The 15,612-nt window shown below is 41.7% G+C and overlaps 1 protein-coding gene across 2 annotated transcripts in view; it reads left to right on the top strand.

Moving 5' to 3' along the window:
• Nucleotides 1-15,612, top strand: part of LGR4 (leucine rich repeat containing G protein-coupled receptor 4) — a 69,223-nt gene that overhangs the window by 22,943 nt on the left and 30,668 nt on the right. For both annotated transcript variants that reach the window (XM_050335204.1, XM_050335206.1), the window contains exon 2: nucleotides 8,180-8,251. In XM_050335204.1, the coding sequence (XP_050191161.1) occupies nucleotides 8,180-8,251 (72 nt within the window). The remainder of the gene's footprint in view (nucleotides 1-8,179; nucleotides 8,252-15,612) is intronic.

Here is a 15,612-nt window from a genome sequence, read left to right on the forward strand (position 1 = left end):
TCTCCCTGCTGCCACAACACCAGGAAGTTCTCTTGGTTAACATAGATGGGACCTGGACCAAGTTGGAGGCACTGACCATTGCCATTCAGCTGCATGTGCTCCTGTCCCTTTCTTTTTGTGTGTTGGTTTGTTTGGTTTTTTGGGTTTTTTGGGTTTTTTTTTGATCATTGGCAAAGAACCATTGGCCTCTTATTCCAAGAAGAATATATGTTGCTTTGTCTTTATCTTCACCAATGTTAACATATTCAGGTCTCCACATATCAATGGCCCAAATGGTAATTTGGGTGGCTCATTGTTGCTGAGTATTTTCCAGTGTCATGTTAACATTCGTTTGCAGTATCCTGGCTTATTTAATGCAGTTTCTAAAAATATTAACAGCCTCAGCTTTTCCTAGTATTGCTGAAGCTGGATCATAGTTACTACCTGGGGAATTTTATATAAGATTAAGACCTATTACCTAATGGTTTTGTACAAGTAGGTAGGAGGGCTTTATTCAAATATAGATAGCTCTGCCTAAGTAATTTTCTAAGTGTTATAATTAAATAACTCAGTGGCAGAGGGCCCAGACCTTGGAAAAGACTGACTGGAGCCTACAGTATTACATGCTATTATCTATCAGCAAACAGGTTAAGCTTGCTCAGAGGCAGTATTTTATAGGATTTTAAAGGTGCCTTGTTGAAACATGATCTTCTTTACTTCAAGCAACACTCCTCTCTCTTTTTCTCTCCCTCCTTCCCTCTCCCCCATCCTTTCTAAACTTCACAGAGTCAAAAAGCCAAAAAGTAGATAGTTAATAACGAAGTGCAGGGAAGCACAGGGGTGTATGCTGATTTTATTTTTTAAACAGCCGATTTCAGTTTGGTTTTGTTGAGATAAAATTTCGCTTTGCCGTAGCTGGGCATTTCATGGTTTTTTCAGCCTAGGATCTTTAGGGTAGGATCTTTAGGGTGTATTTTAGCTCATTAGGATTTTCCAGGCCTGAGTGTGGTGGGAAGGTGCCCCCAGCTCGGTGCAGATCCGAGGGCTGAGAGGGGGCTGTGAGCCAGGATAGAAAGTGCAGCACCGGCATCTCCTGTGAGTTTTGGGAGACGTGGCAGCACACCAGAGCTGGGGAGTGAGGAGGGTTTCTTTGCCTAAAATGTGCACACCTTTGGCTAGGGAGAGGCAGTGAAGAGTGGCAGGTATTGTCATAAAAGAAAGGACTGTTGCAGCTAAATGTCCCTCGGTTCAGAGAGACTGACAATGTTTTCTTTTCAATGCCCACCAGTTATTGTGGGTCATTTGCTTTCATTCTCTGCTTACATCTTGGGCTAATTTACCTATCATTTTGTTGCCCTTTCTGTCCTGCAGGAAGTTCTGTACTTCCCATTTGGTGGTCCCTCTTTGTTGTTGCAGCTTTTCTTCTCATGCAAGAATTATTGTTCCCCTCCTCCCTTTCCATCACCTCTAGTCCATCGCTTTCTAGCCAGAATCATCCTCTGGCAATCGGTAGCAAAGCTGTTTAAGGTAAATCTAACAAGGATCAGGCCACTTTATGGTAGAAGCAGTACTTTAAAATGAGAGAGAAGGCTACCTGTGCCTGCAGGAGACACTGTGACATGCTGTGCATTGCATCTAATTCTCTTCTGTGTGAGGCCACTGATGAAAGCTGTGACTGAAGCCACTTTCGAAAGATAAGAGTTTCTATTTTTAAAACGTGAGAGAATTAGTAAGTTGCTATTCAAGAGACAAAGTGTTTCTGCTCATCCTGAATCCCGGGGAAGTTTGACTTTGGTTAGCAGTAAAATAAAGAATCCTTAAAAAAAAATAATCCAAACAATCAAAACTTCACATCAGGAACCTGAATTCTTGCGTAGAAGGAGTATAATAAAACATTTAAGTGCATTATTGCATTAAGTGCAAATATATGTATTTCCTAGTTCATGTTGCTGAAATCTCCACTGCTGGTTGATGTGGAAGTGATTAAATCTCTGGCTTTATGCAAGAGATGTGGTGCTCTGTGTCTTTTACTGTGTCCACCAAAGGTGCTTTCCTCTTCCAAGGAAAATGGACACCACAGGTTTTAAGTGGGGAAAACCCCCACCTTTTCATTTTCCTAAGGAAACAGAACTCTCATTTGATGCCTGTTTTCAACAGAGGGAGTAGCTTTTACTGTCCTTGCCAGTTAGTGTAAGTATTTTTTAAAGACTTTGAAGTGTTTCTGTGTTAAGTGAAAGCAGGTAACTTTGCTAAACTAAGCTGGAAATGAAGATTCAAGGAGTTGTCAGAATAACCTGAAGGGATATACCTGAGCAGGCTGGATACAGCAAATGACTGCTGCAGTACCACGGTTTGATTTTTCACCTTTTGCCTTTAAAAATTAGTCTCTGCAGTACCTGGGAGCTTCTGACACAGCGTGAGGAGCTTTATTCATCGTTCAAAACCGCAGCCAGGGCAGCAGTAGCGTTGCAGGACGGAGTGCAGCCGTGTTTGTTTTCTGATGTTACCTCTCTTCTGCCCGAGATGGCGAAACTAATCATAAATATAAGGCTGTGATTCATGTCATCCCCGAGATGCAGCCTCTTCTTGCTAAAGAGGTTACCACCTTCGGCAGTTCATCATTTTAGTGTCAGTGCCAGCCTCTTGCCCCATCATGTTTCCTGGGATGGGGCATCTACCACCTCTGCCTTGGTTAACGTAGGTTGGTGAGTGAAGAGTTAGCCTGGCTGCTTGGTACAGATAAACCCAGTTAATGGCTGCCTCCTGAAAGGTGCAGGTCTACCACAGCTTCTCCTTCATTTGCCTGATGAATCTACAGTGTAAAAACGTGGCATTACCCTCATCTTTTCCTCTCTTAGAGCTGTTGTGTCTGTTTTGTGCTTTCCGGGGAAAAGCTCCCAGATATAAGCGCGTGTCTGAACTTAAATTCAAGTCAGAGCAGTGGTTTGCTGGGGTGACAGCAAACTGGGGAGTTGTTGGAAGAATCTTAATATAAGCCCTTCAGATACTGAGTCTGAACATCAGTGCACCCCTAAAATTTAGGGCAGATGCAGGGAGGTTTCGGAGGTTTGTTTGTTGGGTGTTTTGTGTGTGTTTGTGTTGGGTGGCAATCGAAAGGTTTGGAGGTGTTGTGTTGTTTTTAGGGGGCTTATATCTGGATGTAATAACCCAGTCCATAGTTGGACTTAGGTTGGTCTTGCTGAAACAGGGCCTTAGGCAACTGCTGACACGATCCTTCTGTTGTGTGATAGCATCATTCCCACAGAATCATTCCCAGCTACTAGAGGCTGGGAATGTTAGTATTCATTTTGTTCATTCTTAGAACTTTATTTTATATATTAGGGCCTTAGGACAGCTTCTCAGTGGAGATGTCTTTGACATATCTGAGGCACATACTAATATTTATCTACATTAAATGGACAGCCTCCTTGATACTCTATAGACTGATTATTATTTCTTTCAAGTTTTAGGAATAGTAAAATGCCTATTTCCTTAAATCCATGTAGCAAGGGCTATTTTTGTTTTGTACTGTGGTTTTGGGGGATTATTTGTCATTATTTTGTCATTATTTTGTCATAATATATGCAGCTAGTCCATTTTTGATGCAGTTCTTCTATTAAACATGTGTTATTAAAAGTATCTTCCCAAATTAACCTGGTTAACTTCTTAGAGAGTAGTTGTTAAGCCATCTAACTTTAGTCACCCGGGTGTTCCTAATATTTGTAAATTGTTGCATTGAAGCTGTCACGTCAAAGGCAGGGGTATGCCTGACTCTTAGAGTGGAGAGATTTTGTCGACCCACAGAGATTTATTTGTCTGTTAGTGCCTCAAGGAAAACATTCCCATACGGGAACCCTTCTCCAAACAGATTCACAAGATCGGGGTAATTCAATTGCCCTTTTTTGGGGACTGCCAGGTAACAGCCTAAGGCACAACCCCTCAGCAGGGCTTCCCATGTGTTATTCAGCACTTTACAAGGGACTCACTCTAAAAGTTTACAGAACAACACTCGTTATTAATACGAATTGTGACAAGTTAATGAGGCTCCTGGTTGTCGGTGACAGGGTTTAGCTGCAAGAAGACACTTCAAGCAATCCAGTAATACTCCAAAGCAAGGCACAAGCACAAACTCTAACCCACAACAATCTGCTAATATATTATGGAGCAAAACACGAGCTCTTGTCCTTAAAGCAGTAATTAGAACATATAGCATAAGCTGCTCCCCCGATAGGTGTCCCTAAAGGCGGGGTGGGGAAAGACAGGTTCTGCCTGTCAGCCAATCCAGCAGTTTTGGTGGAAACCTCCCTCTGATATTTCCCCGTTTCCTTCCTTCCTTTTATACTATTTCTTTAGGTTTAGGTGGAGTTTGAGTGAATGCAGCCCTAAGTGCTTAATAGGGTAGCTGTCCTTGGCATGTGTCTTTGTTGGTGGACAGATATGGCAGGGTCAAAGTGTCACCGTGTTCCCCTTCCTGCAGGATGTTTGTGAAGGGAGGTCACCGTGCCTTCACATCGCTCCCCTCTCTGGTGCATCCTCTATAACAGGTGTTTAGCAGAGTTTGGGGAACCTTTGTGGGGCATTGTGACCATGTTTCATCCGAGAAGCAGCAGCTGAGTCTCCTTCTGTAGTTCTCCTCCTTTATAACTTTTAACCCTATCCATTACTCCACTCATGAAGCTCATGAGCTACTTAATATTTTATGACCAGTATATAATACTTATGAACTCATTCTCAGAAGATATTCTGTGGAGTGAAATGGGAAGAAAAAATATTTCATACCTATATCTAGATATCTCTGATATATATATATATCTGAAAAGCTGCTTTTACATAATGTTTTGAATTAAACGAAAATTGCTTTAAAACTTATATGGTGATGGTTAAGAAACTTAAAAGTTGGTGTTTTGATGTTCCCCAAAGTTTGTGAGTCAGTGCTATGAAGATTGGTTTCTTTACTGAGTAGGAGTTACTAGCATGTGTAATGAAGGTCAGTACAGAAACTTGGTAATAATTCCAGCTTTTTAGCAAGGCATTATGATAAGCAATCCCTAAAGATTCACATGCTAAATACAACCTCAATTTGTATTTGTGTCTGTTTTTGTTGTAAATTCAGCTTCACTGAAAAGAAATTTCCGTAGAATTTGAGGATATTGATGATGGCTTTCAGAGCCTCATTATTGAGGCGATCTCCTTCACGTTTAAATCCAAAGAATCTACTTCCCCATTAAAATTGTAGAGCTGACACTTGGAGCTACAGGCAAAAAAACCCATTCTTTGCTAATTTCAGATCCCAGAGAAAGCCAAAATTGCGTAGAATTTGGATGCCAGCCATGCTGTATGACTGCATGGTTTGCACTGACCTTGTTTAGGATTGCACATGACAGTTCTGAAATTGGGCATTTATTGCTCTGGACATTTCAAGACTGTTTCTTTCAGGTGGATGTGGTTTCTTTACCTCAGCTGTCCTCAAGAGCTGTTATGCAGTGCAACAAACGTGGCTGCAGCCAAAATCTTTGCCAAAGTGATGCGTAGGCATTCATAAGGTGCTTTCTGATGATGAGTTCTGTTGACTTATTTTTACTACTACCATTTAATACCACGTGGATGATGGTAGGGTTTTATGTCACCTGGACAGTCTTTTGAGAGAGTTGTGATTTTTCTTGCATAGGTTACTATTTTTTTAGGATTGGGGTCTCCACTCGCTTCTTACCCTCCTATCTTATTCGTAAATGCTTCCCAGTTGATCCTGGCAGGAGATTTGCAGCCCTGTGAGAAGGAGAGGATGAGCCTGGACGTGTGAAATGCGTGCATTTATGACAATTTGAAAAACGTCTACGGGGCTAGAGAGAACAGGAGTTGTAGTCTCCCATGGAGCAGACAGCTGACAATTCATATATCTGATACTTTTATTTACTTTTCCTGCACAAGAAGAAAAACGTCCCCCACAGCAACTGCAGCGTGGCGTGGTAACCGGGCTGCTGCTGAGACACAAAGCACCTCTTAAAGCATGTGGGCTGTAGAGTTCAGGGATAAATCATCTCCAGTTCAGCTCCTTCTGGACCTTAGTAAAGGAGCCCGTTGTGCCACAGTGGATTTTCTTGGGCTTCTCTCACAGTTGGGTTTGTTTTGTCTGTGCTGAACCTTATTTTGATCTCACTGCTCTTGAGTTAGGTTAGTATACTGTTAACAGCTGCCGAGGAGTAGCTCTTGGTTTACATTGGGAAATGAGGAAAGAAGTTTTGGACTACTATTTAATAAACATTTAGTTTAAAGAAACAGTTGCCTCTAGATTTAATGTGAGAGCACAGTGTTCACGTTGGTGGTGTCTGGTGACCTGTGCTGCACAGCTGGGGCAGCAGACCAGTTGCCAGTTACTTGTTCATGTCAAAATGAATTCACTGACATCAGCTGAATAATTTTTCTTCAGTAACTGGAAATTTTTTTTTTTTCGCAAACTGAATTCTGTTGTCAGTGTAAATAATTTTTTTTTTTTTTAAGAGTTATTTTAGACATTATGGTCTGGCAACAGGAGAAATAATGTGGGTACTCTGCAAAAAGTGGTTCAGTTAGCTACTGCAACATTTTTGGCAGGTTATATGGTACTGGACATGGCATTTGATTCATCATAGCATGAAAGAAGGCACAAATGTCCTGAGACAGTTTCCTCAGAAGCAGCACCAACCCCTCCATGTGCTCCTTGCTCCCCTTAGGGGCCTGACTCTGAACCTGCTGAGGCCAGCACAGAGTCCTCTCTGAGGGCCATGGAAGATACCCTGAGTGGGATTGGGTTTGCTGCCCTTCCAGGATAGCAGGAAAAGTCTCAACCCACCCTTCTCTACCTCGTCAGAAGCAGTGGTAATTCCAGTTGAGGCAGGCAGTGGTGGCTGTGGATGGGCTGAGAATGTCTATCCCAGCAATAGGCAGGGGTCGGTGCTTTGTTCCGAGGTCAGAGCATTTTAGGTGTCAACCAGCATCTGTTGTCCTGCATGAAGTCACTCACCAGCCCTTCAGATCTTCATGGTGGAACTTCAGTGCTACTGCTTGGCTGTCAGTGAGATGAAAGGAGTGTTTTGGCTTTGTTTGCTTTTTACCTGAATTGTGTAGAGAGGTAGCACGTAGCTGCTAGAGAACATTGTGTGGAAGACAGCAAGCAGGGAGGGCCCTAATTTGTTATTTTTGAAAAAAAAAAAAAAAAGGGCAATAACAAAGTGGAAAGTAAGAACTTGGGTTATGTCACAAATTGTTAGGCAGTTATTAGTTTAATTATCAGACTGAAATGTTTTTTGCGCTGCTTTTGTTCACATTGAGTAATAACTCGCTTCGGGACTGGATTATCTGTTATGGTTGTGTAGGTGTGAACTGAGGTGATGGCACCAAGTTTGCCACTTACTGCTCCTTTGTAAAGAAAAAAGCCGAGCAGGTCTGCATACCAATCATGTAAGCACTTGCTGCCGGCCTGGCCTGTCTCTGCTCACGGACTGAGAATGAAACCTGCTTAAAACCATTACCTCGAGGACTTTCGAAGGTTCTGTAGAAGGATAACAAAAAGCAAAAAAACAAGCAAACAAAAAACTACAGACACACGAAAATCAACCCTCCCCCCAAAACACCCCTCCAAACCAAACAAAAAAATATGTGGTAGGGCTAGGACATGTTTCTGCTATTCTTGTCAGTTGTTCCAGAAGCCATATTTGCCAGAAGCTATTTATTAAGTCCTAATGCATGTATTCTTTTTTTTTTTTTTTTTAAGACACTGTGGGATGAAAATTTGCATGCTGGGTGGTCACAATTTTTTTTTTTTTTCCCTATGCTGTGGTTTTCAAGCAGTCTTAATCATCTGAATTAAAACTGTATGCACATCTAAGTTGGTAAAAATTAGTACTGGGGATAACAGTACTGTAGAGCCTCTTGCATGCATGCCTTCCCTCCAGTTTTAAAGTATTTATTTTTGTTTGGAGGTTTTGTAAAACTTGATTTTATCAACTTCCCTTTTTGTAAGTCTGTGCTGCAACTGGATTCTCCAATTACATTGATTTGAAAGTCTAGCATGCAGATTTCTAGAAAGATATTACTGTGTGATGCTGGAATATTTTTTTTCTGTTACTATGCCATCTGATTAGGTTTTCTTCTTCTCATAATTTTCCAGGAGTGTAAAAATTCCTTAGTGGTTACTGATAAATCTGTATTTCTTCTTCTCCAGGGATATCAGCATGAATAACATCACAAGGCTACCAGAAGATGCCTTCAAGAACTTTCCCTACTTGGAAGAGCTGTAAGTATTTCACACGTGTTGAAGTTTTGCCACGACATCATATGACTGTGTGAAGTGGAAGGTGGGTGGAGAAACAGTGTTGGGTTGATCTGTGAACAGAAAAAGCAATTATACTTTAAAAATATAATCCTGTATATGTTTGGAAACCGGAACAGTAAATGCTACTTACAAGGGACTTTTTACAGTCATTATTTTAATCACGGCTAGAGTGATGACATAGAATAATTACAGTGTTATCCAAAGATAACACGAGAGGTGTGTAATTACCATTGTTTCTGAAGGAGCTACAGTAAAGCTGTTGCAAAAGTCCCATGAAATAGATGTTGCTTCACTTGGTGAGCTTCCATTGTCCTTGCAGGCTGTAGACGCAGAGCTCACAAGCCCATCTTGACCTAGATCAGAAATTCAGCTGCTGTAGTACAGGGCTTCTTGTTTTCTTAGTTTCTCTGGCAGAAATTTTTTTTCTCCGCTTCCCATCCCACTTTTTGTCCCACTCTCTTTATAGATTTGTTTTGTTTTACTTAGGTGGTACTTGGACTTCCGAATCCTTGAGTCTCGAGTCTTACCGAGATGCCTTTGCAAAGCTGAAGCAACACAGCCCTGAAAAGTAGGCTGGGTTTCAGAGTCAATAAACGGGGAGGCAGCTTTGACGTTCAATTACTACTTTAATAAGTTCTATTGTATGGCAAGGGACTTCTGTGTGCCTTAGTTTTCCTTATCTGTGAAGAGGGGGTAAGGCTGATGGTTCAACCTTTGCTAAAGAGCTTTAAGAACTTCCAGTACAAACTAATAGATAAGACAAAACTGCTGCAGTTTGCTTTGCTTCTCTTGCATTTGCAGTGATAAAGTAGCATTTCTTATATCAAAGTGCATTTAAAATGCAATAGTGACTTTGTGACTTTGGCAAGACTAGGACTATGAATGCTGTGTTGAGAGGTTTTTTTAATAAAGGCACCTTAGGGAAAGAACAGCTCATTTCCCCAAAGAGACAAACCCTTATGAGGTAGGAAGTGGTGTTCTGGCTTTACCAATGAGGAAGCAAGCAAAGAATGAATGAAAACCATTTGTAGAGGGCAAAAGGATAAATTAACCCTATAGCAAAACTGCAGATAAAGCCCTGAACCCTTTGACTCTGGTTATCTACCAGTGCAACCACTGCACCTCAGTGGAACAAAGATACTGAGACATTGATAAGAGATGGATTGCCTGCTCTGAAGAAAGGCTTGGGGTCCTGAAAGCTTTATTTTTGCACCTCAGCCTCACTGCTTGCTCTAATAAGGTGTTCTGCCTCTCCTTACAATTTTGATCTCTCTTATATCCTGGTAATGTAGCAGCTACCATTACTAATGCCCTTAAATATCTCCATTTTCCCTGGTTCTTAAGTAGTTTTGACTCAGGTCAGTACAATTCTGAAGCACAGTTGAGCTTATTTATGTCAGATGAATTGTGTGCAATATCTTATTTCATGCTTAACAGGTTCTGGTTTATTCCCTCTGATTTTTAGGTATAGTTGAGAATGCTTCATGAAGAAAAATAGGTTTTCAGATGGCGCATTTGTGTAATTGATAGGATTTGAGAAAAGCTCTGTGGTATGAGTAGTAAATTGAAAAAAAAAAGGCCTAGAAAGGCTTGGTTGGCTTCAGGATATATACTAACCAACATTCCCTATGTGCTTTATAACATGCTGCTGTGTGTCTGTATGTTTGGTTGAACTAGATTTGTAGTCCCTCTTTTTTCCTTTTTTCAAATTCTTCACAGTCACATTTCACACCAAAAGTTGAAAAAAACCCAAAGAGTTCTCTTTTCCCAACTTAGAGGACTGTGGGAGACTTAATTTTTTTTTCCCAATAAGTAATTAAGCAATAAAACCTAACTGGTGGGTGTGCATATTGTGTAACTTCCATAAACCCCAGGGTGTGTCAGGAGGTAAAGAGAAAAGGCAGAGCCTTCAGCCATCATCTGTTGTGCTTATTGCCCAAGAGCCATTTGCTACCTGTACTTCTAAATCCAGCTTTTTAGTTGGAAAAAAAAAATAGGCTAGTATTAAGCTCAGAATTATGTGTGAACACCCAGAAGCTGTAAATCATTCTTAAGATGCTTACTTGATGTGTTAAAGCAACTTCTAGGGGGGGAAAAAACTCCAACAAAAACAATACACCACTCAATAAGTCAAGTCCAGGTTCCCTTTGTTTCAGTTCATGTTCATCTTAAATGGGAATGTAATGGAGTAGATTCCAACAAAGGCAGCTTCCCTCTTTAATAGAAATGACCAGCACCAGATATGACGTGGTTTTGCTTCATTCTGCCCATTCCTTTTTCTCTGTGGGACAGGGTACAAAAATCTTTCAGTCTTTGTTTTTGCTGGTTGTGAACAGAAACAACTATTGTACTTCCCACTGTACAACCACAATTTTTCTTCTCTACTCTATGATTTTCAGACTTTCTTCCTGGATTTTATTTATAGTTGAACAGATCCAAATTCTGACTGCCAGGCATTAACGAAGTTGCTTTTTCAGTGCACAAAGCTGGATGGGAGTCTCCACCCCAAAGAAAAAGAACTTAAAGAAAAAAAGTTAAAGTGGTGTTGAGATCTATGGTAGAAGTGACTTTTCCATCAAGTTCTCCCAAGAATTACATGTCTAAAGCAAATGAAAATCCCATAAACTAATGGGAATGCAGTAAGTACCCACACCAGCATGGACTCTAGTGGGTCTCCATCGAGGAGACAGCCCTAGACACCCTTATCTTCATAAGAGGCTTTAGCCCTGCCATAGTCAAATGCTCTGGCCGATTAGCCCCTGGCAGGCTTAGTTAATTAATATTGCAAAATAGTATCACAGAATTTAATTGAATGTAAATGCCAGGCAATTAGGTGTATTATGTAGGCAACAGAATTGCACATATGGAGCAGCTGAGATTAAAAAATGCAGCAGGAGCTGCTTAAAGCGTGTGTCGCCATTTCCCTCAGTGCCATGAATTATTTGGTAGTCTGGAGAGATTCCAGAGGATCATTTTTTGAATCCTAAAAAGAACACTGGTGAAAAGAAGCAAAGTTCCAGCCTTGGCTGCTCAATTCAAAGGTGCCTTCTGCGTCACCAAGGGGGGAGCGAGTGGGGCGCTTCGACGTGTCGGTCCAGGGCTGTTTTTAGATGTGCTGGGTTATCTGAGACACCCTCCCTGCGGTGACAGGGCTGGCACAGACTGGGAACCCAGGGCTGCTGTGCATGGCAGTCGGGGCCAGGTGGAGGAAGACCTCTGAAGTGGCACCAAAGGGCTGCGTTCAGGCAGCCGACTCCCCAGAAAGGTATCCCATTTGCATGCGTAATCTGAGGGTTTGTGCCTCCGAGATAGCATCCTACCATCCTACCAGCCTTACCTGCAGGTACACGCAAGGGGATTCCAGCCTGTCCAGGGGTGGAATCCACCCACTGGGTTTTGTGGGTACCCCCCATTCACAGCCTCATCGTGCGTGTCACTGCACAGCACGCTTATCGTGTGTCTGGAGGATTCTAGCACTATTTATAAATGTTATAAAAATTCTCCGTGTCTGTGTAACTGATACCCATCTGGAAGTAATTTGCAAATTATTGAAATGGCAACGGTCAGAGCCAGCGAGGAGCAGACCACCAAGGGTTTTGCCTCAGCAGTTACTGACGTGTATTCTCCAGAAAATGCTAACGTAAATATGCTGCAGCCCTGAACATGATATGGAAGCTAAAAATCCTTGGAGAACTTGGCCATGATTTTCTAACCACACCTTGAAGTATTTATAGAAAGCTCGAAGAGGAAAATATAGCCGGATAATGCAGTGTTTTTAGAAAGCAGAAACCGTTTTCCAGGCTGTGTTATGTTTTGATGGCCTTTTAAAAGGTGTTAGTCCCTTCTAGTTGTCTGAAGTAGTCTGAAGGATTTTAACTATATGATTTTCATTCACTGTATTTGTCAATGGTCTGCCAGATCATTTACAAAAAGGCACTCTCTCATCGAGGAAGGCAAATAAAAATGTTTTTTTTTCTTGTCCAGTTTTCCAGTTTTCAGAAGTTTCTTCAGAAACCTGAACCACTTGAATAAAGCAAAAGTACCTTTGACTTAATCCCCTTTTAACCTTGTTTCGATTTCGACTCTTAACCCTTTAGTATGTCATCTTATTTGCCCTGCACTCATGGTCAAGGTTTAGATGATAAGGGAAGATCTGTTGTTTCTGTTGTGTTTGCTCCTATGTGATGTGAAACAGTCTCCCTTCTGTGGCACCAGCTTCAGACACTGGGGTGTTTGTTTTTATTTTACCAGGCAAGGGCAAAATTTTGTTATGGTTTTTATTCAATGGCTGGCTGAAAAGGGTTCAGGAAACAAAGTAATAAAAGGAAGCCTTAGATCAATGAAAGTTTTCTCTTTTCTGAAACACTAATGCCAATCTGCTTTCTGAGAGATGAATAAACAGCGAGGGAGAGACCGCACACATGCAACTGCAATTTTTGCAAGAAAAGAAAGAGTATTGCAACGGAATATTTGCTCGACTATTAAATGATATCCATGCTGATTACAGCACTTAAGAGGCCTTGCTTAAATATCTCCCTCCCTCCCCCAGCCAGCGCCTCTGATTGTGGCTTTTAATTGACAATGTGTATTTTAGGAACATAAGGATTAATTAAAATGCACACTGGCAGTGAGAATGAGGTGGGGTTTTGCCATAAGGTTGTAATCAGGAAGTATCTGCAAGGGAAATGTCTAGTTATTTTCCCTCTTGACTGCAGCTGAAGATGACCACCTGGCTGAAATGGCCCAGCTGCTTGCTTTTGTAGAATCTATTTCAGTGTGTAATTTAGATGGCACCCTTCCTTTTAATTTCTGCATCAGCACCAAGTTGCATTATCCTTGGGGGAGGAGGGGGATTATCATGTCTTTTTTATGACTTGGGCTTTATGAATAAGGCAGGTCTTGGAGCTGTGCCAAGGCTGAGCTGTTGGTTCAGGATGCCGTGTCTTTGCTCACCTGGCTGTGGAACATTTGATGGAAGGGCCTTTTTGTGTCCTTCAGTGCTCGATCTTTTAAGGCCAGGCCTTCCAAGGCAGAGTGTCGATGAGATGGTGCAATTCCCTTCTCTTTCAAAACATGGGGGTGGTCCCAAGGTTTGCAGTGAGAAGCTGGAGATGAAGGACTTCTTTTGAGTAGAAAGGGTAAGGACGAATCTTCATGAGAAATCTGTCCTGATGCCTTGCGTTAGCTGACATGTGGCAACTGAGACTGTGGTTAAACATCCTGTAAAACAGGCTGGTGTGATTGGAGACATCACCACCCCCCATCTCTGTCCGTTCAGCCCCACCAGCAGAGTGTGAAACAATGGCTGAGAGCTTTCTGCAGCTGCTTTGTTATAAAGGCAATCCGTGTAGGTACCTTCTGTAGGTCTTTCAAAAATAGCTGCCTGATGTTGTGTTGGAAACCAAGGAGCGCCCTTCATCCATCTACCAGCTCTGAATATTTGAACAGCTGGAAGATGTGATTTCCTCGGTTGCTCCAGCCTGAATTCCAAGAGGTAAAGTTTAAATGAAAAGGAAAAAATGCAAGGTGTAGGTTTCATGTGTGGTTGCAAATTAAGAGCCTAAGCTTTAACTCGACCAGCCAGCACACATCAGAAATGCGTGCTGCCTTGTGTGCACTGGAGCTTTAGAAAGTGCACTGGCATGTTGTAACTTGCACCTTCAGATTCTAGTCAAGACAGACCTTTAGGCAAAGACTCCCAAGTAGAATTAACCACAGTCAGCTAAGATATTTTTAAACATCACTTGTTTGGTCTGCACTGGATGCTAAATGATGTTTAAAAACACGTTGGCTAACTTGTGTTTAATTAGTGTTTGCTTATCTCTGCGAGTCCTAAATCAGTTTGATTCTGGGTGAGTTTTAATCATGCTGATGCGAGAATAATATTTCTGTAGTTCAGAAGGTTCTTGCTCTGTTTAACAGTTGCATATTTTTTCCTGTTTGTGAGGACAGATGTAGTAGATTGAGTAAATTCCGTTGTTTTTAGAAGATGAGGAAATTTTCTTTACAGTTTCCTTTTCTACATATTAATTTCCACAGTCAGCATGGTTGTGTATAAGGATCCTAAGACTGGTTATTCTGCTGCAAATACTTTCAGAGGACAATGGAACTTCATCTGTCCTTTTTTTCGTGCTTGTGTTCAGTTTGCATTCCCGCACACAGACAGGAGCTGGCTTAGCTGAATGGCCTGGAGGCTGAACTTGCGGTGTTATTGCACTTCCAGACCAGTCTTACGAGCCTGAATTTATTAGTATGCTGCCTGAGCTGCCAGGTTGGGGCTGTCTGAAGGTATAAACCAGATAAGAAACTTCTGGAGGCTGAGCAGCAGCCTGAGAAGCTCTCAGGCTGGGTCTCTCCAGGTAAAGTTCCCCAAACGGTGCTCATGGCATGCAGTCCTCCTCCTTTAGGTTCCAGAAATTGGGGTGTGGGACAAAACCAAATCCTATATGTGGAAAGTAAATGCCTCCTCCTCTGAAAAAGTAATTGAATGCATACTATGACATGGTATGACACTGTATGTTACCATAAAAAGACACGGTGATGTCATTCTTTTGCCTCCTTTCCTCCCTTTCTCTTGGGCATTTGTAGTTTTGTATTTTTTTTTTGTTTGTACAGAGGTACTCTTGCCTAATTAGCCTTGGCAGATCTTACCCTGGCACAGAAGTAGTAACCAGCACTCCTGTAAAGCTCTTTTCCTGCCCTTCCTATATAGAAGCGAAATTCTAGATGATTCTGTTGAAATATTTGCTCTTATTTCAGGTGGAAAAAAACTTAAATCTGAATCAAGGATTCGTACTGAAAATGACTCCCGTTTCTCTAAGGTCATTCAATGTGAAGGTGTCTACAGAACCCGGGTCTTGCATTTACCCAGTATGTATCTGAAGTGGTTAGAAAACCAGGAGCAGAAGTTAAACTGCCAAATATATGTAGATTTAATCCTAGGCCTAGGGTAGGACAGAGGAGAGTTGCCACAACGCAGTGCAAGATGTGCAAAAGGCAGGTGGGGAGAAGAGGAAGTATTTTATAAAACGTATTCTGCAATCTGCTTTGGAAGTGAGGGGAATCAAGGTTGCTTGCAGCAACAACTCGGTATCACTGCTGTAACCAGTAACCAGCTGTTAACCAGTTTGCAAGACAACACAGTATAGTTTCTTCTGTTAAAGACATACTTGTCCATGTTCAAAAATTTATGCAAACTTCTGGTTTGTTTTTTTTTTTACTGAACTACAAAGGCAGCTTGCTTGAACAGCTCATCCTAATAATTGTTTTAGGTTATATGATTGCCTTCAGTGCACATGTGTTGTAGCCTGTGGGGCCTGCTT

Source organism: Myiozetetes cayanensis, unplaced genomic scaffold, assembly GCF_022539395.1.
Source record: "Myiozetetes cayanensis isolate MyiCay16 unplaced genomic scaffold, myiCay2020 scf6-25, whole genome shotgun sequence".
Classification (NCBI taxonomy): Eukaryota; Metazoa; Chordata; class Aves; order Passeriformes; family Tyrannidae; genus Myiozetetes; species Myiozetetes cayanensis.